This window comes from Mercenaria mercenaria, chromosome 4 (assembly GCF_021730395.1).
Source record: "Mercenaria mercenaria strain notata chromosome 4, MADL_Memer_1, whole genome shotgun sequence".
NCBI lineage: Eukaryota > Metazoa > Mollusca > Bivalvia > Venerida > Veneridae > Mercenaria > Mercenaria mercenaria.
In genome coordinates this window covers 71,163,860-71,191,395 of record NC_069364.1, presented here as the reverse complement: position 1 = coordinate 71,191,395, position 27,536 = coordinate 71,163,860, and the positions used below count along the sequence as shown (strand labels likewise).

The 27,536-nt window shown below is 36.6% G+C and overlaps 1 protein-coding gene and 1 long non-coding RNA gene across 2 annotated transcripts in view; one reads left to right on the top strand and one right to left on the bottom strand.

Moving 5' to 3' along the window:
• Nucleotides 1–27,536, bottom strand: part of LOC123552103 (superoxide dismutase [Cu-Zn]-like) — a 51,302-nt gene that overhangs the window by 2,991 nt on the left and 20,775 nt on the right. The window contains exons 2-4 of the mRNA XM_045341488.2: nt 18,239–18,329; nt 5,260–5,329; nt 1,390–1,504 (exon numbers count right to left, since the gene is read on the bottom strand). Of these exons, the coding sequence (XP_045197423.1) occupies nt 1,390–1,504; nt 5,260–5,329; nt 18,239–18,329 (276 nt within the window). The remainder of the gene's footprint in view (nt 1–1,389; nt 1,505–5,259; nt 5,330–18,238; nt 18,330–27,536) is intronic.
• LOC123548645 (uncharacterized) lies at nt 13,145–15,669 on the top strand. Its single transcript, XR_006685930.2, has 3 exons — nt 13,145–14,333; nt 14,638–14,755; nt 15,291–15,669. It is a non-coding gene; the product is annotated as an uncharacterized LOC123548645 (long non-coding RNA).

The following is a 27,536-nucleotide window of genomic DNA, read 5'->3' as shown; positions in this document are numbered from 1 at the left end:
AAGAACCTAACATACCCCATGCACAACTACTGTTGGTACTGATCACTTGTGTGAAGTTTCATTAAATTCTGTCAAGGGGATAAGGAGAGACGGTGCGCACAAGATTGCGTCTACGGACAGACGGCCAGACAGACAGACAGACAACCTGAAACCAGTATACCCTCCCTTACAACTTTGTTGTCGGGGGGTACAAAAAACAAATTAAAGAAATACTGACATGTAATAAAGAGTCCTCTACTGAAAGGAGCCTTATTTTCTCAACTGCAGTACAAATGGGCCCAGTTGTTTGAAACTTTAACTGGCTGTTGCACTATAGGCCAATTAAAATTTGATTTAAAATATTAGTCTTGATGGGAAACTCTTTTATGATGTTTTGATTTTACTGTAAAACCTTTTAGTGTTTATAATCCTGAACTCTTAATTTGTTTTTCTAAGTCTTCTAAAATTTCGAAAGTTAATCGACCGTTGGCTTAATCACCTTTTAAAGTTTGAACAACTGGGTCCAGATACCTGTAAATGATGAATATACAATATTATTTTCTACAATAAGTTACAACGCAAAAAGTTTGGACTTAAATTTGCATGTCTGAAAATCTGCAGTTGTAACTGTTTTAACTATTTTAAATAACATTATAATTTTCAAGTAGGAGGGAAAAATAGAAACAATGTAATAAAGCAGTTCCTCATGGTAAAGTGGTCATTCTGAAGAAATTACACCAACAATTTTTTAATTTAGTCCATATAACAGCTGAAACAGTGTTGTCATGTAATATTAAAATCCCATCATTAATGGTTAAGGAGAGGACAAGAAAAAACCTATCAACATCTGACATCCAAGTGTGACCTTGACCTTTCAGCCAGGGGTCTGATTTTGCAAACGACACTTCGTCTCTTTATATGAAGAACATTTGTGTCAAGTAATATGATAAGCCCTTGACGGATGGCAGTTTTGGCCTGGACACAACAAAGATCCTTTGACCTCGGTGTGACCTTGACCTTCAAGCTAGGGGTTTGAAAATTTGACTGTGGCATGGAGAAAATTTGTGCCAAAAAATATCAAAATCCTTTGATAGATTGTTGAGTTATAGACGAAACAAGAAGAAACCTCTGTTGACCCTTGACCTCCAAGTGTGACCTTCATCTTTGAGGTAGGATGAAGGTTTGTGCAAAACGTGCGGTCTCATTTTGAGGAACATCTGTGCCAATCAATATTAAAATCCCTTAATGAAGAGCAGAGTTACAGACCGTACACTAAGGTGTGGATATATGGACAGAAATGCACAACCCTACAGTCCCCAGAAACTGGTTGTCAACCTGTAGGGGACTTAAACATTATTTGACCCAGTATACTGATAGACAATAGTCAGCTGTTAAAGAACATTCACTTACCACAACTGTTCTGCCAATGACAGAATGCTCTCCTGTAAGGTTGATCATCTTGTCTGTGATATCTACTTTGCATTCACCATCCTTAGATGATACATTACCAAGATCGCCAACATGTCTGTTTAAAATATATTTAAGAAAACATTATACACTGTACTGCTAAATGGTCAGTCAATGATTAATATGCAAAGTTATTCTAAATTACAGGGATTGTAGATAATGGCCCTTGATCGCTAATCTGAATTTCACAGCTTGCTTGAACAGTTTTGATAGAGGGTCATGTAAGAAAAGTATCTGTGAAATGATTCTGAAATAGGGCCAGTGTGGATGTGGGACTGGGGTGTGTAGGGAGGATGACAAGATCTTATGTTTCCAGTGGGTAATGTGTGTGCGTAAAAGGATGGGGGAGGGGAGTGTCACCAGTAAATTATGACACAGGGTATCAAACACAGTATCTAGAAATAGCAGAGCATTTTTTGTATGTGTGTGGGGGATGAAGAGGGGATGATGATGAGATACTAAGAGATAATATCAAGAAACATTAAGATTAGAAAACAAGAGGATCATTAACCCTAAAGCGATCACCTGTGTAAAAGACTTCAAGTGTGATTTTATAATGTAATGGTACTAGTACAGACTTAGGTTTATATAAACATCAAGGCCAGGGCTCGACAAATCCATTTGTCCGCTCGTAAATACAAGTAGAAATTGGCATTGGGCAAGTAAAACTTGCTATAGTACTTGCATAATGAGTGCGAATTTTTACCAAAATTATAAAATAAATCCAATTAAAATGGAGCTATGAAGAAGTTGGGTAGCTAAAAGTTCTAAAACGAAAGTTAATTTGTTGATCGCTACTCTAAAATCCGCTGAAACTCCGCTAATGGTACCATAGTATGATTGCATTAACTGGCCGTTCAATAGTTAAGAACAAGATTCCGTGCTGTGCTGTTCTAACAGACTTCAAAATAGACTCTGCTTGTAAAAAAATCGTTTTCTTAGAGAATGGCAGGACGGGTACCAATTATAGCAGGACAAATCTAAGCAGTTCATTCTGCAGGACGAGTTGCTTTCAAGAAATTTGTTCAGCCCTGAAAGCTCCAGCTACTATAAGATATTCATATACATGTCATACACATAGGCATGGCCAGTTTTTGAACGATGCTACAGACCACGTTTGATGAAGATGCATCCAGAAGTTCATGAATAGAACGGTATTTCTAATTTTAATTCTACTGACCCCTAAGGGGCCAAATGCCCCAGTTTAAAAATAAGAAAAGGACCTTATAATGCAGCTACAAACTAAGTTTGATGAAGATCCATCAAGCAGTTTATGGGAAGTTTTTTAAAATGTTTTTCTATCTTAAGCGCTGGCGGACCCTAAAAGGGGCCAAGGTGACAGAGGGCCATGCCAGGATGCTACTGACCAAGTTTGGTTCAATTCTCATCAGTATTTTCAGAGGAGATGATGGAACATCCAATTTACTAATAGCTCACCCTGAACAAAGTTCCGGTGAGTTAAAAATCAGGCCAGCAATTTCTGAGGAGAAGATTTGTAAAGCTTTTCCTTTTGGTTGCCATGGCAACTAGCATTTTTCAGGGGTGTAAAATTCCACTTGCCGGCTCACAGTGGTGAGTTAAAAGTCTGGATAGGACGAGTGGACCTCGCTGTATACTCAACCGATCGGGCGAGTGCTTTTTATGTCGTAACTTTACTAAAATTCAGCAAAAAATGTTTTGAATTGCATAGAATAACAAACTTTGCGTCGGTAGACACTTAATAATTCAATTGCTTATCGATAATGATTAGGCCCTAGGCTGTGATTATTATTATTATCGATGCAGTTATTACAAGAAAACCATGTAGCATAAGCCAGTCAAGATAAACTTATTAATCCCAGTTTATGATATTACTGTCACCGTTTATTTTCCCGTACTTTGCCAAAGCATGGCAAACCAACATCCGTAGAGCAACTTGGCGGTGGAGATGACAAAATACAGTGAAAGAAAAAGAACAAGGACCTGCGTTTAATAAACGCTTCATGCCCCCGGTGGCATCCTTGTCAATACAAAGCAGCCGAAGTCCAAAACGAGGTCAAGGTCAAACTGAGGTCAGGTGATGTTTGAAGATGAGGAATGGTCACAGGTTACATCTGTATTAGTATCAATTCGTTCTTGTAAGCGGTATTGATGCTAGACGAAATGGTCCCATTTAGTCTAGCATGAGATGGCCCATATAAAGCAACCAAAATGAGGTCAAGGTCAAACTGAGGTCAGGGGATGTCTGAAGATGAGGAATGGTCACAGGTTACATCTGCATTAGTATCAAGTCATTCTAGTAAGGGGTATTGATGCTAGACGAAACAGTCCCATTTGGTTAACCTCGTACGGACGGACGAATGAACCAACGGATGGACAGGACAATCACTATATGCCTTCCGCATCAGTAGATGCCGGGGGCATAAAAATGTCTGCTGTGAAAAGAAAATTTCAGCAGAACGTATATGACTACTTAAAAGGAAACGTAGTGTACAAGAGAATATTATTTGTCAATTTGTTTGTTGTACCGAATACTTCTTTCACAAAAGTGACAGTATTAAAAATGTCATTAAGATAGTTGTAATTTTATTAGGGCAAGTGACTGTTCACTAAGGGCGAGTAAATTTTACTGGCTACTAGTCCTGCAGGGCGAGTGGTGTGAAAAAAAAAATTTACAACCCTGGTTTTTGCATTAGATTACCTTTATTAGAAGGAATCTCATAGGGGACCACAGAAGGAACATTCCTGTGAAGTAATACTAAGGCACAAGGAACTGAAAGTGATTTTTTTCCACTGTATCTCGGGGAGGGAAGGTGTGTGTGGGTGCATGTGGGTACAGGGGGTGAGCAATGTGGATGGTTTCACTCCTCAAATCCCTTTATCACAACCCACCTTTATTCCAAAAGTCAATACTTTGTACAGTTTTGAAGCTGTGCTCTGAACATAAAATACAGAAATACAATTTATGACCCTGACCTTTAACCTACCCACCAAGTTCATTTGTTCTGCCCACCATCTCATTGCCAGCAGTTCAATGTCAATACCATGAATGATTATTAAGTTACAATATGTGACAGAAAGATTTGACCTTGCTGTAACTTGACATCTGACCTACCAATCTGATTCATGCACCCAAATACAAACTACAAAAATATAAAAGTGACTTTTTTGTCAGTAATGTGGATTGTTGCACTCCTCATCACCACCCACCTACAGAATATTTTAAGTTTTAAGTCAATACCTTGAATAGTTTTGAAGTTGTGCTCTGGAAACAAAATACAAAGGACAGATCTTAACTCAATCTGCGACCTTGACCTTTGACCTACAGACCAAGTTCAAAAAGCCCTATGCACATTATCCCATGCACCTAACTATATGCAAAGTTTGAAGTCAATACCTTTAACGGTTATCAACTCTGGACATAAAATATGATGAAGAGATCTGACCTTGCTGTGACCTTGACTTTTGACCTACAGGCCTGATATGTGGACTCCGCACAGCATCTCATTGCCACCTACCTATATTATGCCAAGACCGGTCAGTATCTTGAAATATTATCATGATATGCTCCAGACACCAAATATGAAGGTCAAATTTGACATCTGAGCTCCATTTCTGACCTTGACCTTTGGTTGAAGTGCCCTGCACATTGTCTCATCCCCATCTACCTATATGCCTAGTTTAAAGTCAATACCGTGAATGATTATCAAGTTATGCTCCGGACACTAAATATGAGACAGACAGACAGACAGACAGACAGAGACGGACAGACAGACAAACTTTCAAAAACGCAAATAAAAAGACATCTAACCTGCTGTCAATGTTTATGCTTACCTTTCATCATCCACTGGAGCTCCATGTTCTTTTCCCTTAGGGTTAAAATGGCCACCTGCACTTGTGCAACCTGAAAGATTACATAATAACTGAACATGTCGACAATCAAATAAGAATCATGTTAAATGCAATGAATCAATTCTACTGTTGCTCTACATTGAAATTTTGAAAAAATCAGCTGTTTATATACTTTAAATTTATCTTTATTGCGTAACTGTCAGGGAACACAGTGGGTATGAAAAAAAAAACGCCTATCACTAATGGTGATGAATACCCCCAGACAGCAGCTTATTGTCAGAGGAACAGGCAGGGTTCTTCCCAAGATTTTGTTATAGCCAAGCTCTGTGGAATTACAGCCTCGTACAGCCGTGTACACTTTTTAGCTGTTTATCGCGATAGACATATTATTCATTTAACAGTTTAAGTAAATTGAGGTGATGAATTATAAGAATGATATGAAGCAGCTTCTGAAACTAACATATATTAACATATTTATCAAAGGTAGCTTAAGTAAATAAATCAAGAAGGAATCAATGCAAGACTCATTATTTAATATGTTCTACTTGATTTTCTTTGAAGTTAGGATTATAAAATATACATTGTGATTTTTTTCTTGCATTAATTAAGTTTTTACAGAAACATAGAAGTTTTGAGAGGAAATAATGTCAATCTATTTGGTCCTTACAGTGTCAAACACAATCTATCTTTTTTAAACCTACCAATAATTTTGTGTTTCGTGTTTTAGTTGAATCTGCAGCTCATTTCATGAAAGAATATTTAAAGTAAAAGTAATTTAATCAAATTATTGATGTATTCTGCCTACTCTGACACTATGTATTGACTTATCCGAATTTGTGTAGTCCGAAATACCCTGCAGCTGCAATTTTGCAGCCCGATATGGAAACAGAAAGTACAATATTAATGGTTCGGCATGTTCTACCAGCGTCCGTTTTATTTTGTTGCAAACTGAACAGATTCGTCAATTTCTGCCGACCGGTTTAATCTTAAATTATGCCAAAATCGATTACAAGTAACATGCAATATCAAAATTTGTTTGATATATACAAGTATTTCAACCCGATGTATTTCCACTCAAAATAAAATGTGGTTTGCAAAAAACTGTCGTGCACGAAAACGAAAGTACAATTTGACAGTTGGCGGTAAAATAAGCCGATTGTTTGTAACACTGTCCATGACGACATTCCGCGACTATTGCACTATCCATTTTGCCTCCGGGCATGATCAAAACAGGTAATTATCAGCTGGTTATGTTTACAAGACTAGTGATAAAATGTATACATGAAAACTTATATATTGAAATTTTATAGCCAGCGCCCGGCTCAAAGGGCCTTGTGAGAACCCTGACAGGGGTATTGAAAATATGATACATTGCATTTGTATATTGTACAGGGAGAAAATGAACAAAGATGCACAAAAAATGTTGTGCAAAACTGTTTAAGACCTTCTAATTTCATTGCTGTACCTAACAAGGCAGTCTGAAAGACACTACTAGTGAGCTAATTATTCCCTGCCATTGTTATGGATAGTGAAAGGGTTTATGGTATTGGGTGGAACCATTAAACAATCGAGTTGTGACCTTGACCTTAAGCTAGCAGGGGTGAATTTTGAATTCTGCACATTGTCTTGATAAGAGGAATATTACAGTCATATTAAAAATCCTTCAAGGGGTTTAGGAGATAATACAGTAACAGAGCAGACATAAAATGGAAGGCCCATTCAAATCTTTGACCTTGAGTTGTGACCTTGACCTTGAGCAAACATGGCTGATTCATGAGTTCTGCACATCATCTTGATGAGGCAATTAATTGACCAAAGTTTACTGAAATTCCTTCAAGGGGTTTAGGAGATATAGAGCGGATACAAAATGGAAGGCTCAAACATTTGACCCAGAGTTGTGACTTTGACCTTGAGCCGACATGGCTCACTCATGAGTTTTGTTATGTTTTAATTGTTTTTGTATCAAAGTATGGTACCCATTTTACAAAAAGTTCAATTTTTTTTTCCCAAAAATCATTAGTTTGCAATTTTTTCTTACTTTTCAATGCACTTGCCGTTTTGATATATTTAACTAGAACCTTCTTGCTATCTAATTCAATGTATAACTTACTCCTAGCACATGGTTTAAAATTTACCCCTTATTCAAGCTCAGGCTTCATTTTCTTTTATTTCACCCATCTAAAGATCTTGGGTGGAAGAGACCTTGGGTGGATGCTCATCTTAAATTTCTTAATAGAGATTTTTTTTCAGACTGCTGTAAATCTAAATGTCATAATATATTAAACAAGAGCACCGCCTTACGGGTGCTGACGCTCCTCTGTTTTTTTTTTTGTATAATAAAAAAATTGTCCTACCCATGATTTTCTAAGTCCAAATAGGGCCATAATTCTTGCAAAAAAGCAGAATGGAGTTATGTTTCTTGATGTACATAGTCAGCTTATGATGGTGAACAACTGTTAAAAGTTTCAAATCAATAGCTTGAATAGTTTAGAAGAAAAGCTGACCTAAACATAAAACTTAACCAATTAATCTGATATTTTCTAAGTCCAAAAGGGGCCATAAGTCTTGCAAAAAGCAGGACAGAGTAATGTTTCTTGCTGTACATGGTCGGCTTATGATGGTGAACAAGTGTTGCAAGTTTTAAAGCAATAGCTTTGATAGTTTATGAGAAAAACTGACAAACATATTACTCAACCAAAAAAAACTGATTTTCTAAGTCCAAAAGGGGCAATAATTCTTGAAAATAAGCAGGATGGAGTTATGTTTCTTGATGTACAGGGTCAGCTTATGATGGTGAACAAGTGTTGCAAGTTTTAAAGCAATAGCTTTGATAGTTTAGGAGAAAAGCTGACCTAAACATAAAACTTAACCAAGAAAACTGATTTTCTAAGTCCAAAAGGGGCAATGATTCTTGAAAAAAGCAGGATGGAGTTTTGTTTCTTGATGTACAGGGTCAGCTTATAATGGTGAACTAGTGTTGCAAGTTTCAAAGCAATAGCTTTGATAGTTTAGGAGAAAAGCTGACCTAAACATAAAACTTAAGCAAGAAATCTAATATTTTCTAAGTCCAAAAGGGGCCATAAATCTTGCAAAAAGCAGGATGGAGCTATGTTTCTTGCTGTACACGGTCAGCTTATGATGGTGAACAAGTGTTGCAAGTTTTAAAGCAATAGCTTTGATAGTTTATGAGAAAAACTGACAAACATATTACTCAACCAAACAAGAGGACCATGATGGTCCTGAATCGCTCACCTCTTCCACATGACCCAGTTTTGAGTATGACATCGTTTTTTCTATTATTTGACATAGTGACCTAGTTTTTGTGCTCATGTGACCCAGTTTTGAACTTGACCTAAATATTATCAAAATAAAAATTCTGACCAATTTTCATGAAGATCCATTGAAAAATATGGTCTCTAGAGAGGTCACAAGGTTTTTCTATTATTTGACCTATTGACCTAGTTTTCGAAGGTACGTGACCCTGTTTTTAACTTTGCCTAGATATCATCAAGGTGAACATTCTCACTAATTTTCATGAAGATCTCATGAAAAATATGGCCTCTAGAGAGGTCACAAGGTTTTTCTATTTTTATACCTACTGGCCTAGTTTTTGATTGCATGTGACCCAGTTTCGAAAATGAGCTAGATATCATCGAGGTAAACATTCAGATCAATTTTCATGAAGATCCATTGAAAAATATGGCCTCTAGAAAGGTCAAAAGATTTTAATAATTTTAGACCTACTGACCTAGTTTTTGACCGCAGTTGACCCAGTTTCAAACTTGAACTAGATATCATCATGATGAACATCCAGACCAACTTTCATACTGATCCCATGAAAAGTATGGCCTCTAGAGAGGTCACAAGGTATTTTTATTATTTGACCTACTGACCTAGTTTTTTAAGGCACGTGACCCAGTTTCAAACTTGACCTAGATATCATCAAGGTGAACATTCTGACCAATTTTTATGGAGATCCATTCACAAGTATGGCCTCTAGAGAGGTCACAAGGTTTTTCTATTTTTAGACCTACTGACCTAGTTTTTGACCGCACATGACCCTGTTTCAAACTTGACCTAGATATCATCAAGATGAACATTCAGACCAATTTTCATAGAGATCCCATGAAAAATATGGCCTTTAGAGAGGTCACAATGTTTTTCTATTATTTGACCTACTGACCTAGTTTTTGATGGCACATGACCCAGTTTCGAACTTCACCTAGATATCATCAAGATGAACATTCAGACCAACTTTCATACAGATCCCATGAAAAATATGGCCTCTAGAAAGGTCACAAGGTTTTTCTATTATTTGACCTACTGACCTAGTTTTAATGGCACGTGACCCACTTTCGAACTTGACCTAGATATCATCAAGATGAACATTCTGACCAATTTTCATGAAGATCTCATGAAATATATGGCCTCTAGAAAGGTCACAATTTTTTTCTATTTTTAGACCTACTGACCTAGTTTTTGACCGCACGTGACCCAGTTTCGAACCTAACCTAGATATCATCAAGATGAACATTCAGACCAACTTTCATACAGATCCCATGAAAAATATGGCCTTTAGAGAGGTCACAAGGTTTTTCTATTATTTGACCTACTGACCTAGTTTTTGATGGCACGTGACCCAGTTTCGAACTTGACCTAGATATCATCAAGGTGAACGTTCTGACCAATTTTCATGAAGATCTTGTGAAATATATGGCCTCTAGAGAGGTCACAAGGTTTTTCTATTTTTAGACCTACTGACCTAGTTTTTGAAGGCACGTGACCCACTTTCGAACTTGACCTAGATATCATCAAGGTGAACATTCTGATTAATTTCCATGAAGATCTTGTGAAATATATGGCCTCTAGAGAGGTCACAAGGTTTTTCTATTTTTAGACCTACTGACCTAGTTTTTGATGGCACGTGACCCAGTTTCGAACTTGACCTAGATATCATCAAGGTGAACATTCTGACCAATTTTCATGAAGATCTTGTGAAATATATGGCCTCTAGAGAGGTCACAAGGTTTTTCTATTTTTAGACCTACTGACCTAGTTTTTGATGGCACGTGACCCAGTTTCGAACTTGACCTAGATTTCATCAAGATGAACATTCTGACCAACTTTCATAAAGATCCCATGAAAAATGTGACCTCTCGAGTGGTCACAAGCAAAAGTTTACGGACGGACGCATGGACGCACGCACGACGGACGACGGACACCGCACGATCACAAAAGCTCACCTTGTCACTTTGTGACAGGAGAGCTAAAAAACTGATTTTCTAAGTCCAAAAGGGGCAATAATTCTTGAAAAAAAGCAGGATGGAGTTATATTTCTTGATGTACAGGGTCAGCTTATGATGGTGAACAAGTGTTGCAAGTTTTAAAGCAATAGCTTTGATAGTTTAGGAGAAAAGCTGACCTAAACATAAAACTTAACCAAGAAAACTGATTTTCTAAGTCCAAAAGGGGCAATGACTCTTGAAAAAAGCAGGATGGAGTTTTGTTTCTTGATGTACAGGGTCAGCTTATAATGGTGAACAAGTGTTGCAAGTTTTAAAGCAATAGCTTTGATAGTTTAGGAGAAAAGCTGACCTAAACATAAAACTTAACCAAGAAATCTGATATTTTCTAAGTCCAAAAGGGGCCATAAATCTTGCAAAAAGCAGGATGGAGCTATGTTTCTTGCTGTTCACGGTCAGCTCATGATGGTGAACAAGTGTTGCAAGTTTCAAAGCAATAGCTTTGATAGTTTAGGAGAAAAGCTGACCTAAACATAAAACTTAACCAGGCAACGCAGACACCGATCAAGTGACAATAACTCATCATTTTTTTTTTTAAAAATCAGATGAGCTGAAAATGCCCTATCAGAACTTTTTATAGTCTGAAGAAAGTCTCAGTCAAAAAAAAATAACTCAAGCTAGACCAGAAAAAAAACTCTTAATGCCAGCTTCTTTAATTGGTTTTTTCTTATATCTAATATAATGAAGTTACAACAAGAGCTGTCTCCATAGGATGACACATGCCCCCGATGGCACTTTGAATGAATATATAGTTATGGCCGATGTTAGAGTTTAGGACCTTTGACCTACGGAACTGGGTCTTGCGCGCGACACGTCGTCTTACTGAGTCACACATTCATGCGTAGTTATTTTAAAATCCATGCATGAATGACAAAGATATGGACCGGACACGCCCATCAATGCACTATCATGAAAAATGACCTTTAACGTCTAAGTGTGACCTTGACCTTTGAGCTACGGACCTGGGTCTTGCGTGCGACACGTCGTCTTACTGTGGTACACATTCATGCCAAGTTATTTGAAAATCCATCCATGGATGACAAAGATATGGACCGGACACGCCCATCAATGCACTATCCTTTAATGTCTAAGTGTGACCTTGACCTTTGAGCGACGGACCTGGGTCTTTCACGCGACACGTCGTCTTACTGTGGTACACATTCATGCCAAGTTATTTGAAAATCCATCCATCGATGACAAAGATATGGACCGGACACGCCCATCAATGCACTATCCTTTAATGTCTAAGTGTGACCTTGACCTTTGAGCTACGGACCTGGGTCTTGCGCGCGACACGTCGTCTTACTGTGGTACACATTCATGCCAAGTTATTTGAAAATCCATCCATCGATGACAAAGATATGGACCGGACACGCCCATCAATGTACTATCCTTTAATGTCTAAGTGTGACCTTGACCTTTGAGCTACGGACCTGGGTCTTGCGCGCGACACGTCGTCTTACTGTGGTACACATTCATGCCAAGTTATTTGAAAATCCATCCATCGATGACAAAGATATGGACCGGACACAAAAATTGCGGACAGAGACAGACCAACAGACAGACCGACAGACGGTTCAAAAACTATATGCCTCCCTTCGGGGGCATAAAAACGCCTTACTTTTATTTTCACTTTGAATTTCAGTAAATCGTATTTATTGCTCCCAAGAAACAACTAATCAAAAACTCTGCCTTATAAAATTCCATTTATGTAACTGTATTCATGGTAAAAAGATGAAGGAATAACATTTCAAAACAAAGTCTATTTTATTCAAGTGAAAAAAAAAAACACGAGGGTTGTTGACCCTTAAGCGCTCACCTGTGTACTGGGCTTCAAGTGTATTTGTATCACATAATGGTAAAAGTACAGAGTTAGGATTCTTCTATGTTAGCCTATCACACGATATCAAACGCCACAAATCAAGGCTCTAGCTATTACTGATTCAGAAAAGAAGATTTTCAAAGTTTCTTATATAGAAACTTATGAATAGTAAGTATATGTCAGACAAAGGGGCGTGGCCACTTTTTTGACCTTAGGGCAATAATTTGGACTAGTATGGTAGAGAGTTAAGCCCTTATATCACATGCCAAATATCAATGCTCTAGAGAAAAGGATTTTAAAGTCTGATAGCTGAAAACCTATTTTTTACCAAAAAGACCCATATGTTAAATGACCCGGAACCATTTGAACAACTTTGAAAGAGGGCTATCCAGGAATCATTTGTGTAGTTTCATCAAAATTCATTCAGTGGTTTTGGAGGAGATGTTGTTTAAAGAAATTGTTGATGAAAGTGTGGCCATGCCCTCTGGCGGCCATGTTTTTTGATGAAAAACATGATGAATCAGAAAAATTTGAACAATATTTGTAGGTCACACAAAGACAATTTGTGTGAAATTATTTTAAAATCGGGCTAGCAATTTGACACAAGAAGTTTTTTACACACAAGACGTTTTTTTTAAGTTTCCACTATATACATATAGGGAAAAGTGACCACGCCATCTGGCGGCCATTTATTTTGACAAATCAAAATAATCTGAAAAATCTTGGTAGAGGGTACCCCTTACCAAACTGACATACACTGACATATATGTCACTTATATGCAACTTCTTCCTGACTTATAAGTGAAGTATATGCTACATATAAGCCACATATAAATCACATAAAATCTAGTCTAAGTCTGTTATATGTATAAGTCAATTATATGTCATCCCAAATTTTAACATATAAGCCACTTATATGCCACATATATGTTTCCTAGTATGTATCTGTCAGTTATATGGATCTCTTCAGTTTTCTTTCACAACCACATAGAAGTGAGAACTTAGAAAATTTTTGTAGTGGTTTGTTATCTTGTTGGCTGAAAATTTCTAAGTCCAAATTGTGAGAAAAAATTGTCTAAATATGTGTAAATAGTTCTGTTATTATTTGACACCACACAATGGGTATCAAAATATCCAGAATTTAATGATCTATAATACTGGAGCACTTCTTTTTTTTTCAAATATATATTTTGATATTTTTAATTATTATCAAAGAGTGCATCATTATGAAACTGTAACTGCAGAGTAGATAATAAGCTTGAGAGTTTGCATTGAAAAAACCTAAAAAAAACCAAAAAAACAAACTAGTATATGAATGGTTTTCTTAGGGGTGGTCACACTGTATAAGCTAGTCATTTCTTTGTTTCAAATAATAGTACCAAAACAAATGTAGTAATTTATAAGGATTAAGTCATATAATCCAACAAATTATTAATTAAATAATACTATATATGTTACATCATCATAACTGAATTAGTCTATTTCTTGGATAATTGGCAATGATTTATTATCTAGCTTTTACAGTCAGTTAATACACTGCTGTTCAATGTATACTGATGTATAAATAAACACACAGAGATAGCTGATATGACCAAGATAAGAACCAATGAAAATGCAGGCTTCTGAGGCCATTTTACACCTGTAACCAAAGAAATAATCCCAACATTTCTGTTCATTTCTCTGTGATCTTTGCAAATTCTTTGAGCAAATAAATTGACAAATTCTCACTTTAATTATAAATATATATATTAGTAACATTTTAGATATTCCCTTCAGTAGCTACATTGTGCTGAAGAAAATTGCTCATGAATACCAAAAATTTGAATGTAAACAGGAAGTGCTTTGTTCATGTTGTTGGAGGCATTAATGGAGTGGAGATAAATAATAATTGTGAAGCTGGAAATTCTTAAATCCATTCAGAGGGACATCAGGTAAGAACATTAAACTTTCTAATTTTAAATGAAATTTAAACCTATAATATGTCATAGCCATTAGGACTAAAAAAAAAAAGACTGAAGCAGGAACTTTATTCATCTCAATGGCTGGAATTTTCACTGTCTTCAGGTGTTAATGATAGATTATTATGCTTCTGTAGCAACAAGTTATTTAATACTTTGTGGCAATTTTCAATTAATATTTCTTGTAATTAGTACTAAAATCACATTGTACCCCTGACATACAAGAGAGCCTTTATATAACATTTTCAAAGTTTTATGTTATAATTTTACTTTTCAGGTAAAAGAGTGAGTTCCAGCAACATATATCTTCTAAAATATGTGTGATCAGATATAGAATTTTATAGTTATTAATGGTTTTGGAGGAAAATGAACAGAAATTTGGGAAAAAGTAACAGGTATGAAATTTATAAGTGAAGCAAACATTTATTCCTTGCTAAATTTGTTTATACTATATTTTGGGGTTAAGGACTACCAGCTTATCCCCAAACACCAAGATAGGTAAGGCACCAAGGAATAATAATACAGAACATGGTATTTTAAAATGTCATAAAATGTGTTTTCCTTTCATACCACTGTAGCGTTTCTATGTACTGCATTTAAACTTACCAAGAACCTTTTTTTTTGTTTGATTTAACCTCGCACTGTCACATGATAGGTCATATGGCGACTTTCCAGCTTTAATGGTGGAGGAAGACCCCAGGTGCCCCTCCGTGCATTATTTCATCAGGAGCGGGCACCTGGGTAGAACCACTGACCTTCATAAGCCAGCTGGATGGCTTCCTCACATTAAGAATTCAACGCCCCATGTGGTTTCAAGCCTCACTCTGTGCGTTGAATTCTTTGGTATAATATATATAAATTATTAAAAGTTTTTGGTCTTTTCGCAGTTAATAAAACAGTGATTGAGAATTATTTCGAATTCTTTTCCAGATTATGTACGCTGCGGAGAAAGATGCCGTTCAGGCGATCAACCAGAAATGTGCTGATGCCAGGTCAACGTTAGCAGCATCGTGCAAAAAAACAAACTTAACATTTATGACAACGCACTGAAAATTTGCTGTGTATATAGTTTTTACTTATAGCGTTAAATTTTTTAGTGAAATGACATTGTTGATATTTAATTAACTTCATTTTTTTCTTTCTAAAATGCTATTTTATGTGTATAAACTGTTCTACTTTTAGTTAGAAGAAACCTGAACATTGTAAATATTAACTTTGTTCTCTTTTTTGTTATTGGTGATTTTTTTGGACTGAAATACTCAATGTACATAAAGTTTAAACTTAAATTAATTAAGTGATAATAACAATATGTGCTGCTTTTATATCATTATTCTGCTGTGGACACATGGTTAAATATGTACGATTTTTGTTGGCCATACCTGTAACTTAGCTTGATTATAATTGTGCATAATCATCAATTGACAGAAATTTATTGAAAACTGTACTTGCTGACAGTGAATTTTAATATATAACCTTCATATTGTACCTTGTCTTTTTAAGTTTTAGTATTTTTGGCATCCAAAGCAACTTATACCGTAGATACCCATGTATAATGCGCAGTTTTTTGACCCTCGGGACCACCCCCGAATCGTGGGTGCGCATAATACACAGGTATAGACAATTTTCCAACTTCAAAACAAGTTTGTTACCGATGTTCGCCATTTTGGTAAAGGGAAACTACTCCCCGCGCTTACTGTCTCCGCTAAAATCTAAGATTGCCGTTACGTTCCGTAAAAGATCGAATTGTTTATTTTTCTTTCAAACAAAATTAATTTCATATAAATTTAAAAGTATTTTGACGAAAGAAATGTTTACAAATCACAAAAATTATAATACTAATTAAAGATCGAGAATTATCTTTAACCGAGATCAAACTGTGAACAACATAATTGACACGAGGTGACACGTTAATTGCCGGTAAGTACTGGCTTTATGATCGTGACAAAAAGACTATCACACCTTTTGTTATCAGTTTGAATTGAGAAGCTCATGTCATTTTGAAAGATACCATTCCGAAATATTGAATCAGCTGCTATTTATTTATTCAAAATAGTGAATTAAAAAAGGTAAAACAACAAATATAACAATAATTTACTGGTTTTATTTTCGAGAAAACAAAAATCGATAGTACCGTGAGACCGATGCTGCTCTCCGCCGCGGAGATAAAATTTATTACCGGTGTCGATGTAAACCCTACTTTCGTTTTCCATCCACCTCAAAATTGACCAAATTTTTTTTTTTTTTTTTTTTTTTTTTCCAGGATTTTGGACTAAGATCGGGGGTGCGCATTATACACGGGTGCGCATTATACACGGGTATCTACGGTATGTGACTTATAAGGCACTTATATGTGACTTATAAGTCACTTATATTGGACTTATATGTCACTTATAAATGATTATATATGTCATATACAGTGCAACATATAAGTTACATATATGTGACATATTAGTCACATGTATGTGACTTATAAGTCACTTATATACTTTCCATATACCTATATGTTACATATACTTCACATACATCTAATTTGCATGTAAAATAGGAATAAGTCCCATATATGTGACTTATAGGTAGATTGACTATGTGAACTATAAGTCTCATATAAAAATGGCATATAAGTGGCATATATGTTATTTTGGTAATGGGTCACACAAGGACCATTTGTGTAAAATTATTTTAAAATCGGGCCAGCAGTTTCACACGAAGTTTTTGATATTTTTCACTAGATTTCACAACCTCTGCTTTTGTAGTCAGTTATTGACACAATGGATAATTGTGTCCTCTCCCTGAAGGAATCATACAGACACATGTATACTAGTGTTTCATAATCGGACCCAAAGTGCTATCGATTATCAAATCGAATCGGAAGGACATAATCAACTGATTATTAATCGAAACACTCTTATAGATATGATATTCAAGATAATGTTAATCGGTTTCACCACTGTTGACTCTCTTTTATATCACTCCAGAACAATAATGACAATATATTGTTTTTAAATTCATTTCAATTGAAATGTATTTCAACTTGACATGCATAACATTCAAAACAACAAGAATCAATAGTTATCTGTAAAATTATATTGTCACAAGTTTCGAACTAACAATTTTCTTCAAACTTGGTATATTGAGATTATGAACGCATGATAATGAAGTATGAAATAAAATTCATTGGTCACAATGCTTTTTTAGACTAAGAGCTGTTTCCACTTACAAAATATCTCAAAAACATCTTTTAAGAGAAGATATTTCCAAAGAACAGTGATCTGTGAATTTTATTTCAAACGTCTATTTTCTTGATCTATTTTCCCCAAGTGTTGGCACACAAAAAATAATTAATTTTTTGTACTGTCCCAAGACCAAATTCAAAAAAAAAAAAAATTATAGAAAAAATGTCCCAAGTTTTAGAAACATTGGTTTTATCTGGAGTAATCAGAAAGGCAAAAGAAACACACAAAAGCTGTTGGCACATATACATGTATCCCCAGGAATTATATAATACTGCTTGTAAAACTACCAAGTCAACTTTTTTTTAAGCCTAATGTCACACCATCTGCAGAGATATCACACATCAGCAGCCCATTCATGTCAAAGATCAAAGCGGTACATTGTCGGTGTGTTTCCCTTTGAAGTTTAAGAATTTTGATTGACAGGTAGAAATGTTCTCCCTTGATCAAAATGGCGGAACAACTCCCGTTGTTTGAATCGGGCCCTGAAAACTTGTAGCCCTATCCAGGATAAGTAAATTAATACACAGAAAGAATATTATTATCTGACAACCGACTGCCTAACACACAACTGATTGTCACCGACCTGAAAAAATAAACGATGATTTTTCGATTGTCGGTGACAATCGGGAAATCACTAATACATACCATTTGTGTTGTCACCAAATTCATGCACATGGAATCCATGCTCGCCATCTGCTAGGCCTTTTATTTCCCCAGTAACATGCACACAATCACCCTGTAAATAAAGTTTGTCATTGCCTGTTACTGTGATCTGCTTCACTATTATGTTTTAAACATTTGATTTAATCCACGGTTAGACACTAACTTATTTGAACAGGGTGCACAAAGGAATCTCTAGTTTTTAAATCTTTGGGTCCTCCTCAGGTTTTGAGATCCCTCTTAAATATATATGATTTATGAAAAAAAATCGCAATAAATGTCAAAACAAGTTCAGAATTCTTATTTCAAGTTTATATCAAATATACCCTTTACATGCACACAATCTGTAAGCATCTGTTAACATGCATTTCTTCCCCATGTAGAAAATACTAACAACATTAAAAAAACACCAACATTATAAACAAACGATCTGAAAGAAACTTTTCACGACACAAATCTTTATCCTTCTGCTTTCGGTTTCATACCAGAAATTATAATTTATTAGTATGTCAAATCGGTCTGGAAGAAGTGACATGTTGTGTATTGTCAATTCCCCGGCACTTTGGATAATGTTTCCAAGTTTATTCAACATTTTCTCACTTAGCACTGTACATATAAAAAACATAGGAAAAATACGTAATAAATTTTAAAGAAAATATTAGATCTAGTCACGCAAATATGAGCGCAAAACAACAAATACAGACCTAGATTTAATCAAATACCTGATAACGTAACATTATTTTTTTTAACTATTTATAAAAGCTTCAAAAAATGGCCTATTATAATCGTAGCGGCTGTTTCTGTTATCTTTCAGATAATTTTTTTTTAAGTGTCTTGAACCGGATAAAAAAGAGAAAACAAATGATAAATAACAAATAATGAAATTTAAGAAATTTCTTATAATAAGCTGATTTTTTTCAAATGCTCTTTAACTAAAACTGACTTTGTGTAATATCAGACTTCTGGAAAGTCGTCTGTCCGGCGGACATGACCGCAAAATTTTGACGCATTCCGCTGGTTTTTAACGGTATGCGGTCTGACTTTCAAAGATGGGCGTATAAAAAGAAAATATTATTAGGGTTATTAAAGTGACATCCATCCCTTTTTCAACTGACAAGGAAATAACAATAATGTGCATCCAACAGTCACACTTCCAAATATCGTCAGACCCTAAGTTATACATCAAAGGGATAAAACAGGAAACTACCATAAGGCCCTGAAGGCCGCAGATCAAAGGGATAAAACAAGACATTACCTGGTAATCTCTTAATTAATGATGGCCATTACGAACTGGTCAAACCAGATTTATATTAATATAACACATACTAACTGCCTATTTCCATAGTGATTCAAGTGACTTTTAAATGATTTAGGCAACTGGAATGTATGCATTTTGTGGTTCCGTATTTTGGTGCGTATAGGTCGCGGTAATGTATAGTACGCATCTAATTTTTGCCCTGGAAATGGTCGGAAAATTAAAGTTCTAGCGTATTAGTCACAGTTAAATGACCATAGGATGATTGGTCATGAAGAGTAGATGACCCCTATTGATTTTGGGGTCACTCCGTCAAAGGTCAAGGTCAAGGTCACAGGGGCCTGAACATTGAAAACCATTTCCGATCAATATCTAGAGAACCACTTGACCCAGAATGTTGAAACTTCATAGGATGATTGGTCATGAAGAGTAGATGACCCCTATTGATTTTGGTGTCACTCCGTCAAAGGTCAAGGTCACAGGGGCCTGAACATTGAAAACCATTTCCAATCAATAACTAGAGAACCACTTGACCCAGAATGTTGAAACTTGATAGGATGATTGGTCATAAAGAGTAGATGACCCTTAGTGATTATGGGATCACTCCGTCAAAGGTCAAGGTCACAGGGGCCTGAACATTGAAAACCATTTTGGATCAATAACTAGAGAACCACTTGACCCAGAGTGTTGAAACTTCATAGGATGATTGTACATGCAAAGTAGATGACCCCTATCGATTTTGGGGTCACTCCATTAAAGGTCAAGGTCACAGGGGCCTGAACATTGAAAACCATTTCCGGTCAGTAACTTGAGAACCACTTGACCCAGAACGTTAAAACTTAATAGGGTGATTGGTCATAAAGAGTAGATGACCCCTAACGGTTTTGGGGTCACTCTGTGAAGGGTCAAGGTCACAGGGGCCTGAACATTGAAAACTATTTCCGGTCAGTAACTTGAGAACCACTTGACCCAGAATAATGAAACTTCGTAGGATGATTGGTCATGCAGAGTAGATGACCCCTAATGATTTTAGGGTCACTCTGTTAAAAGTCAAGGCAACAGGGGCCTGAACATGGAAAACCATTTCCAATCAATAACTTGAGAACCTCTCGACCCAGAATGTTGAAACTTCATAGGATGATTGTTCATGCAGAGTAAATGACCCTTATTGTTTTTGGGGTCACTCCATTAAAGGTCAAGGTCACAGGGGCCTGAACATTGATAACCAGTTCCGATCAATAACTTGAGAACCACTTGACCCAGAATGATGAAACTTCGTAGGATGATTGGTCATGCAGAGTAGATGAACCCTAACAATTTTAGGGTCACTCTGTTAAAGGTCAAGGCCACAGGGGCCTGAACATGGAAAACAATTTCCAATCAATAACTTGAGAACCTCTCGACCCAGAATGTTGAAACTTCATAGGATGATTGTTCATGCAGAGTAAATGACCCTTATTGTTTTTGGGGTCAGTAACTTGAGAACCACTTGACCCAAAGTGTAGAAATATTGAGAAATATATTTATAATGAAAATGACTTTAATGATTACAGATCAGTAACCTAAACATTGCATGAAAACTAGAAAATGCTTTTGTAAAAAAGCGCATGTCTCCCCCAATGCAAAGTCCTATAGGCAAGAAGTCAATATAGTTGAAGTTTCAACATTCTGGGTCAAGTGGTTCTCTAGATATTGATCGGAAATGGTTTTCAATGTTCAGGCCCCTGTGACCTTGACCTTTGACGGAGTGACCCCAAAATCAATAGGGGTCATCTACTCTTCATGACCAATCATCCTATGAAGTTTCAACATTCTGGGTCAAGTGGTTCTTTAGTTATTGATCGGAAATGGTTTTCAATGTTCAGGCCCCTGTGGCCTTGACCTTTGACGGAGTGACCCCAAAATCAATAGGGGTCATCTACTTTTCATGAACAATCATCCTATGAAGTTTCAACATTCTGGGTCAAGTGGTTCTCTAGTTATTGATCGGAAATGGTTTTCAATGTTCAGGCCCCTGTGACCTTGACCTTTGATGGAGTGACCCCAAAAACAATAGGGGTTGTCTACTCCAGCAGCCCTACAAACCTTAATTAAGTTTGAAGGTTCTAGGTCAAATGGTTCTCCAGTTATTGCTCGAAAAGAAGGTGTGACGTACGGACGGACGGTACGGACGGAAGGAAGGATCGGTGACGGACGGACGGACAGGGCAAAACAATATGTCTCCTGGGGGAGACATAATTATGTTCACTGCTTAAAACAATTGATTAACTAGAAAATGCTTTTGTAAAAAAGCGCATGTCTCCCCCAATGCAAAGTCATATAGGCAAGAGTACAATAGGGGTCAGGAGCGAAGTCAAGAGACACTGATGGTTGGCTGCAATAGGGATCATCTACTTGGCTGTCCAGTCATCCCACTAATTTAACAACTCTTGGCCTAGTGGTTCTCAAGTCACTGTTCAGGCTCCTGTGACCTTGACCTTGAATCAAGTAACCTCAAAATAAATAGGGGTCATCTACTCTGCATGTCCAATCATCCTATTAAGTTTCAACATTGTAGGTCAAGTGGTTCTCAAGTTATTTCCAAAAACTGATTTTACATGAAGATGCTCCTGTGACCTTGACCTTTAACAGACTGACCCCAAAATCAATCGGAACTGGTTATCAATGTTCAGGCCCCTGTGACCTTGACCTTTAACGGAGTGACCCCAAAAACAATAGGGGTCATTTACTCTGCATGAACAATCATCCTATGAAGTTTCAACATTCTGGGTCGAGAGGTTCTCAAGTTATTGATTGGAAATGGTTTTCCATGTTCAGGCCCCTGTGGCCTTGACCTTTAACAGAGTGACCATAAAATCGTTAGGGGTCACCTACTCTGCATGACCAATCATCCTATGAAGTTTCATCATTCTGGGTCAAGTGGTTCTCAAGTTACTGACCGGAAATGGTTTTCAATGTTCAGGCTTCTGTGACCTTGACCTTTCACAGAGTGACCCCAAGATCGTTAGGGGTCATCTACTCTGCATGACAAATCATCCTATTAAGTTTCAACATTCTGGGTCAAGTGGTTCTCTAGTTATTGATCGGAAATGGTTTTCAATGTTCAGTCCCCTGTGACCTTGACCTTTGACGGAGTGACCCCAAAATCAATAGGGGTCATCTACTCTTCATGATCAATCATCCTATGAAGTTTCAACATTCTGGGTCAAGTGGTTCTCTAGTTATTGATCGGAAATGGTTTTCAATGTTCAGGCCCCTGTGACCTTGACCTTTGTCGGAGTGACCCCAAAAACAATAGGGGTCGTCTACTCCAGCAGCCCTACAACCCTATGAAGTTTTAAGGTTCTAGGTCAAATGGTCCTCGAGTTATTGCTCGGAAATGAAGTGTGACGTACGGACGGACGGACGGACGGACGGACAGGGCAAAAACAATATGTCTCCTGGGGGAGACATAATTACAAAACAGCTGTACTTCAGTTAGATATAATAGTTTATTAAAGCCATTATTCTATTAACATGTCTTGATCTGGCCCTTCATGAAATGTGGCTAGCATGCAGTTATGATATACATGGTTCATACAGACCTTCCAAAAAAAAATTCAAGTAGTTTTCAAGGAGTTTTCAAGTAGTTTTCCTCCATTTTCAAGGACTAAAATGGGCGCAATGTCACTGTTGCTGAGACATGAAATAACCAATTAAAATCCAATTTAGGACAAAATTAAACAAAAATGACTTTCAACGCATCACGGATAAATTACAGTGTGAAAATTACTTGAAAGAGCATAAAACCCGTAAAGCTACAGTACCGTACCGTACTATCGCCGACTCCGTGGCAGGCCCTAATGGCAGTAACGGTTGGTTTTTTTTTCGTCGTTTTTTAGTTTATTTTAGTCCGTTTATAATGTTTGTCCGTTTTCACTTCGCACCCGACGAATTTAAGGACTATTTGCCATCTTTTGAACGTTTTTTCCTAAATTCAAGTAGTTTTCAAGTAGTTTCTGACTGTTACAAAATTCAAGTAGTTTTCAAGGAGTAGGCATCAAATTCAAGGACTTTTCATGGCCTGTGCGAACCATGGATATATCTCCATGTGTAACATGGTGGATGTGATATTACTTTTAAACAATTGTTATACAGAAAACAATCACTAGATATTATTGGTACAGTTATACTATTGTGATCTTAGTTCTGATATAACAATTGCCTGATATGCTTCGAGGGAGAAAAAAATCCCTTCTCCAATTTTCACACATGTGTTCTGACTAATTAAGTTTTATGACACTTGTCATTAAATCTTACAAAACTGAAGGTGTTGATTTAATTAAATTTGATGTGACTGAATCAACTTTGACATCACAACATAAACTAACCTGGCATTTAGAACTACTTTTTAATGCCAGGCTACAAAATGTAGAACGAGGACTGTGAATATAACAAGAGCTGTCCGTAAGACAGCCAAGCTCGACTATTCGAAATATTGTCACAGAAGCAGGAAATTATTACCCAAAATGTTAAATATCAAGAGTTTTAAGTTCGAAACGGGACATAATTTGACCAAAATGCATATCAGAGTTATGGGACTTGATGCTATCAACTAGTTTAATAACCCCGAAGAAACATGTTAAGTTTCAATTCCATATCTGCATTAGTTTTGGAGATAGTAACTTGCATGTAAAACTTTAACCAGAATTTTCAAAGTCCAAAAGGGGGCATAATTTGCTCACAATACATGTTAAGAGTTATGGAACTTGACCCAGTGAGGTTGGTAACTGACCTAGAAAAAGAATAAGTAAGTTTCAAAGCTATATGCCTTTTGGTAATAGCTGTATGTACTTGCACTCAAAACTTTAACCAGGATTTTCTAAGTCCAAAAGGGGGCATAATTTGCCCAAAATACATGTCAGAGTTATGGGACTTGATTTTATCAACTAGTTTTATAACCCCGAAGACACATGTGAAGTTTCAATTTAATATCTGCATTAGTTTTGGAGATAGTAACTTGCATGTAAAACTTTAACCAGAATTTTCTAAGTCCAAAAGGGGGCATAATTTGCTCAAAATACATGTTAAGAGTTATGGAACTTGACTCAGTGAGGTTGGTAACTGACCTAGAAAAAGAATAAATAAGTTTCAAAGCTATATGCCTTTTGATAATAGCTGTATGTACTTGCACGCAAAACTTTAACCAGGATTTTCTAAGTCCAAAAGGGGGCATAATTTGCTCACAATACATGTCAGAGTTATGGGACTTGACCCAGTGAGGTAGGTAATTGATCTAGAAAAAGAAAAAATAAGTTTCAAATCAATATGCCTTTTAGTAATAGCTGTATGTACTTGCACGCAAAACTTTAACCAGAATTTTCTAAGTCCAAAAGGGGGCATAATTTGGCCAAAATACATGTCAGAGTTATGGGACTTGACCCAGTGAGGTAGGTAATTGATCCAGAAAAAGAAAAAATAAGTTTCAAATCTATATGCCTTTTAGTAATAGCTGTATGTACTTGCACTCAAAACTTTAACCAAAATTTTCTAAGTACAAAAGGGGGCATAATTTGGCCAAAATGAAGGTCAGAGTTATGGGACTTGGTGCTATCAACTAGTTTTATAACCCCGAAGACACATGTGAAGTTTCAATTCAATATCTGCATTAGTTTTGGAGATAGTAACTTGCATGTAAAACTTTAACCAGAATTTTCTAAGTCCAAAAGGGGGCATAATTTGCTCAAAATACATGTTAGAGTTATGGAACTTGACCCAGTGAGGTTGGTAATTGACCTAGAAAAAGAATAAATAAGTTTCAAAGCTATATGCCTTTAAATGATAGCTGTATGTACTTGCATGCAAAAACTTAACCAAGGTGTGACGCTGACGCCGACGCCAGGGTGAGTAGAATAGCTAGACTATTCTTCGAATAGTCGAGCTAAAAAATTATGTGTAAATGGAGAAACCCAAATATTTTATTCAAATTTAAAGGAGCTCCGATTTATCGAATGATAATTTTCTTCAAGTACGTCACAAATGTGAATATACTTTGCGGTGTCCGTGCCACATACACATGATACACGGATCTATTTATACAGACGGTCATTGTTGAATATATCAGGTCTGGAACCCAAAGAACGAAAGGTTTCTTTCTCGGAAGTGATTACTGGAACATCCATCAACATTACAAATCACTGACATATATATTGCCCAAAATGTTACTTAGGCAAAGAAAAACGACGAACTCTAGTGAAACATACAAAGCGTTCCAATTACAAATTGGCGTTTACTTTCACCTCCGCTTGTTGCCATGCAACACTATGCACTGAAGTGCCTGTATATCCGACCTGATATATCCCTTTCATGTTGTGAATCTATTTATCCAAAGATATTTATAGCCCTTAGGAAAAAAAATAGGACTTAATTTATCATCTTTTGAATTTTTTAAAAAATATATGTAAACAAGAGGGCCATGAAGGCCCTGTATCGCTCACCTGACCTATTGACCTAAAGATCATCAAGATTAACATTCTGACCAAGATTCATTAAGATATGGTCATAAATGTGGCCTCTAGAGGGTTAACTAGCTTTTCCTTTGATTTGACCTGGTGACCTAGTTTTTGATCCCACATGACCCAGATTCGAACTTTACCTAAAGATTATCAAGGTTAACATTCTGACCAAGTTTCATAAAGATACAGTCATAAATGTGGCCTCTAGAGTGTTAACAAGCTTTTCCTTTGATTCGACCTGGTGACCTAATTTTTGACCCCACCTGACCCAGATTTAAACTTGACCTACAGATCATCAATATTAACATTCTGACCTAGTTTCATTAAGATACGGTTATAAATTTGGCTTATACAGTGTTAACTAGCTTTTCCTTTGATTTGACCTGGTGACCTAGTTTTTGGCCCCATCTGACCCAGATTTAAAGCTGACCTAAGAATCATCAAGATTAACATTCTGACCAAGTTTCATTAAGATATGGTCATAAATGTAGCTTCTAAAGTGCTAACTAACTTTTCCTTTGATTTGACCTGGTGACCTAGTTTTTGACCCCACATGACCCAGAATCAAACCTGACCTAAAGATCATCAAGATTAACATTCTGACTAAGTTTCATGAAGATACAGTCATAAATGTGGCCTCTACAGTGTTAACAAGCTTTTCCTTTGGTTTGACCTGGTGACCTAGTTTTCGACCCCAGATGACCCAATATCGAACTCATCCAAGATTTTATTGAGGGTAACCTTCTGATCAAGTTTCATTAAGATTGGGCCAAAACTGTGACCTCTGGAGTGTTAACAACCTTTTCCTTTGGTTTGACCTGGTGACCTAGTTTTTGAACCCAGATCACCCGATATCGAACTCATCCAGAATTTTATACAGGGTAACATTCTGACCAAGTTTCATTAAGATTGGGCCAAAATTGTGACCTCTAGAGCGTTAACAAGCTTTTCCTTTGATTTGACCTTGTGACCTAGTTTTTGTTCCCAGATGACCCAATATCAAATTCGTCTAAGATTTTATTGAGGGTAACATTCTGACCAAGTTTCATTAAGATTGGGCCAAAATTGTGACCTCTAGAGTGTTAACAGTCAAATTGTTGATGACAGACGGACAACGACGGACGACAGACACAGGGCGATCACAAAAGCTCACCATGAGCACTTTGTGCTCAGGTGAGCTAAAAAGGGGGCCGAAAAAGGTGGAAGAAATGACCAATTTGAAATTGCCGAGGGGGACAAAATGACCAATTCGGGGACGAGTTGACTGTATAAGAAATATTTCTTAGCAAATTTCATAACATTTTCATCTCTATTTTCAAGAAAGATGTAACACCAAACATATTACAAAGTTTCATAGTGAAAATTCAAGTTTTTAGAGAAATATAGGCATTTAATTGAAGCCACCCCCTACCCATTTACTGGGCTAAATTTAGGCCATATGGTTGCTTCACTGTAAATTTGGTAAAAGTTTCACTTGTTTGCATTATTCTTTAATTGGATTCTGAAATATCATTTATTCTGTCATGAAAAAGGC